The sequence below is a fragment of the Hylobates moloch genome, unplaced genomic scaffold, assembly GCF_009828535.3.
Source record: "Hylobates moloch isolate HMO894 unplaced genomic scaffold, HMol_V3 SCAFFOLD_6682, whole genome shotgun sequence".
Taxonomy (NCBI): Eukaryota; Metazoa; Chordata; class Mammalia; order Primates; family Hylobatidae; genus Hylobates; species Hylobates moloch.
Window position 1 is genome coordinate 1 of NW_026658957.1, and position 3,775 is coordinate 3,775.

Below are 3,775 nucleotides of genomic sequence, written 5' to 3' on the forward strand. Positions count from 1 at the left end.
CTCAAGACATAGACAAAGGAAGTGAGATCTAACTATTTTTGGCTCAGTTTCTTCATTTAAATTATTTCAAATAATTCTAATGACTTAGAAGATTCCGTTACCTGGGTGGTAATTACTCAAATGCTGTTATATTTTAAATCATGATTTTGATTAATAATTCATTACTATTAATATCTGAATAGTGCAATAGGCTTGTTTTTGTTTTGTTTCCTTTTATAGAGAAGATAAAAATATATAGAAATAAGTTACCAATATACTCCAAAATTGCCATCACTTTTATAAAAGATCCACATTCCAAGTTTAAATAATTACAAATACAACTGTAAGAAATTGCCATTGAACTAGAGTATAAAAAATACCCAGAGTACATAGATGAGTGAATAAACCTTCATTTAGGGTTGAGGTAGCAGCAGCTGTCTACCTCCTTTCTGGACCATCTATGTTCTTCCAGCATCCAGTTATCAGAATTTGATGCAGTAAGTGATTAAAGAAACTTATCATGGGCCAGTTGTCACCTATCTCCGCAGTGTCCCCCCGGTGCTCCTGGAATTGGAAGACTTCCTAATTCCTTAAAGCGAAAGGATGTGAATGATGCTCCTGCTCACCCTGACCAGCACCTCATGCTTTGCAGTGGAGAATCTGTCCTGAGACCCAAAAGATAGTGGCCTCCACATCGTGCTGCCGGGGCAGCTGCTGTGAGCACCTGTCCGCAGCTGCAAACCTTCTGTCCTTTGTTGGTGCTTCCCCGGATGCCCAGGTCTCTATTGTCATTACTGCCTCTTTGTCCATTTGCTTCCAGCTTTCTCCAGGTAGAGAATAAGTATTTTTATTTACACAAATGACCTAAGTTGTTTTTCTCTGTCTGGATTAAAATATACATGCAAATGAGACATATGAGATAAGCACTGTCTTTTCCAGACATTGCTGATGTTATATTGGATGTTATGTGAATACAAAATTCTTCAACCAAAGCCTTCTTCACTTTAGTTAAGTCCAGAGCAGCCTGTCTGGGTTACATGCATGCCTGAGCTAATGCAGCCAAATAAGAAACACACACTTGGTTAAAATGTTTACAAGATGAAGGAGAAGGGAAGACAAGTCCTCTGCTTGGATATTACTAGAGGAGAAAACCCAGACTCTAACACAGATTTTTTTTTCTTTTTTAAAAGAATTGAATTGGACCCAGTGACATCAACAGGAGGTGTCTGGGGGCAAAGAGAACAGAAAGGGGAGAGAAAAATCAAGACAACTCAAATAAGTTAAAATAGAAAGGAGGGGGGTCCAAAGCGAGGAAGGAGAAGTGGAGGGGACCAAGAAACAGGGAGAGAGACTCAGAGAGGAGAAGAAAAAGAAAAGAACATTTTGACAGCCTTGGAACTCTCTGTATAACTTGAGGAAGGGATAGTTTGCAAAACCAGGTCCTACCTGTTATGTTGTGTGTCTCATGCTTGATTTTTTAACACTAAAATAAAAACGCTCAGCAGACAGGATAGAATCAACATGGCAGTTTATGTCCCTGTTCTCAAGAACATCAGGGGGCTTTTGAGAAGCATTCGAGGACATTGGCAACTTTATGATAATTCATGTTTGTTTTGCCCCTCCATGCCTTTCATCTTTCTGTTTCTCTCTGTTCTTGCTTATTCACCAATCCCACCCAAGGCATTCAGGTGTATTATTTACTTCCTGAAATATGCGGCTCAAGTGTTTGTTCCACCAGCAGTGGGATAGGAGCACGTCCACATTGTCCTATGAGAGTGAGAAGTCATTCTGGAGCACAGCTCTTCCCACACTCCGGGCCCACACACCCAGCCCCACTCCATCAAAGGAGCCCCGCTGCCTGCCCACCCACCCTGGGTGCTTTCTGGCTTGGAGTCCTCTTGGCAGACATGAGGCAACGATTGCTCCCGTTTGTTGCCAGCCTTCTCCTTGTGGCCCTGCTGTTTCCAGGTAAAATGGAAAGGTGACCCGGGCCTGGGTGCCAGAATCTCTCTGCAATGGTCATCTGGGGTATGGGAGTCCAGGCTGGACAGGAAGAGATGAAGTCCTTGGAGCACATATTCTTGGTGGAGCTTTGGGTACGAGTCTCTGAACTGGGTTCATAAATGGCACTCTGAATTGGCTGATGGCACTTGCTTCCCAGGGGAGAGGGTCCCTCCCCGACTCCATTTTCTTATCCTTTTAACATTCCCCTTTCCCTTACAGAGAAGAACATTACATTTTAGGGAATCTTAACAACTGCATTAGTGGCACTTGAAATAAATTCTCTGGCTGCGCTGGCTTTGAGGAGGTGCTCAGACTCACTGTTCATGGCATACATTTCTTACACGTCATTCACCTTCTCCTCTCTCTACACACAGGTGCATACAACACATGTGCACAAATGTGCACACACATGGAATACTAGCACCCTTCCCAACTCCCCCACCCAATCACCCATGCTCACTCACCTGGAAGAGTGTAGGTACCTCATGCTGACGGGTCTGCCAGGTGGAGGCCTCAGAGCATCCTCAGCCATGTGTTTCCACTTGCACAGGATCGTCTCAAGCCAGACATGTGAACCACTCAGCCACTGAGGCTCTCAGAGAACTCGGGGAAGGAGCCCCTGGGCAAGGCACAAACAGGTCTCAGCTGCTACACCACCCAGTGAAACAGGACCTCTTACCACTGCGCACATCACCTTACCAAGGTGAGTCAGGGACCAACACGTGCAACAAGTGCATCCACTGGGGAGATGTAGAGGGAACAAATAGATGGGAAGGTGTCTATGTGGTCAGGGTGGGTGAGCAGTCATTGTTTGGGGAAGACATGATGTGGGTGCATTGGGCTGCCCTGCCTGTCAGGGAGGCCACAGGGTCTCACAGCTTCCTCTGGGGCTGGATCACTGAGGGCCTCGTGGAATGTGGGAGTATTGAGGGGCCAAAAGGCAAATTATCTGAGGCCACATCTGTAATTGCTGACTTCCTCCAAGAACAGGAGCCAGAGGAGACACTGGTGGAAACATGGCCTCCTGCCAGGTTGCAGCCCCACGCCCTTAGCTTTGGAGGTCGTTCCCCTTCAAGGAATTTACTAAACACCTGCTAAGTTCCAGGTGTCCCCTGAGGTCTGGGAAATGCTTCCCGAGGATGGGGGCAGAGAATAGACTGCATTGTCAGTCTACTCAGGCAAGGAGGTAGCAGGAAATGGCAAGGGACAGTTGAGCCCACAGCCACCCTTCTGGACTCTTCCAGAAAGGCCATGCTTCTGGTCAGCCCCCAAATCCCTGGGCAGGGCCAGCTTCAAATCCAGAAGGGCCTGGAGGAGCCTATAGTTTCCAAGATGCTTCTTTAATCCCAAGCTCATTGCTGATCCTAAGACAGGGAGAACTAGGTTAGCAGCTCAGTGGGCAACAGCAAGAAAGACAGGAGGGTGTTGGCAAATTGCTGTGGCATCCAGCAAATAAAGTCCTGCTGAATTTGATGCCTGCAGCATCCTACCCAACATTCTATCCCTTTCTAATTAGCCCTCAGTTCCAAAGGACTCATTCATCTGGATCTCCTCCCAAGGGAAGGGAAAAAGAAAACTCAATTATTGCACAACAAATGTAAACAGGTGCAATAGTAGGCATGTGTTATTTAGTCTAACAGTATTCCTATGAGACAGGATTACTCCTTCCTTTGGTTAAAGGAGATTTAGCAGGGCAGAGCTATATATCTGGAGTTGATGTTTTAGTTTGGAACTTGAAGCTATTAACTATGGAAAGCTGTTTCATATCCATGCCATCCCCACCCTGTCCCTC

General features: G+C 45.9%; 1 protein-coding gene across 1 annotated transcript; it reads left to right on the forward strand.

Annotated features, from left to right (window-relative positions):
• Positions 1-1,748: 1,748 nt before the first annotated feature.
• LOC116465597 (uncharacterized) lies at positions 1,749-2,775 on the forward strand (the record flags this gene model as incomplete). The annotated part of the gene is made up of 2 exons (XM_032148610.2): positions 1,749-1,947; positions 2,534-2,775. Coding segments are annotated over exons 1-2 (441 nt in total), but the record flags the coding sequence as incomplete, so codon positions are not given.
• Between the last annotated feature and the right edge of the window lie 1,000 nt (positions 2,776-3,775).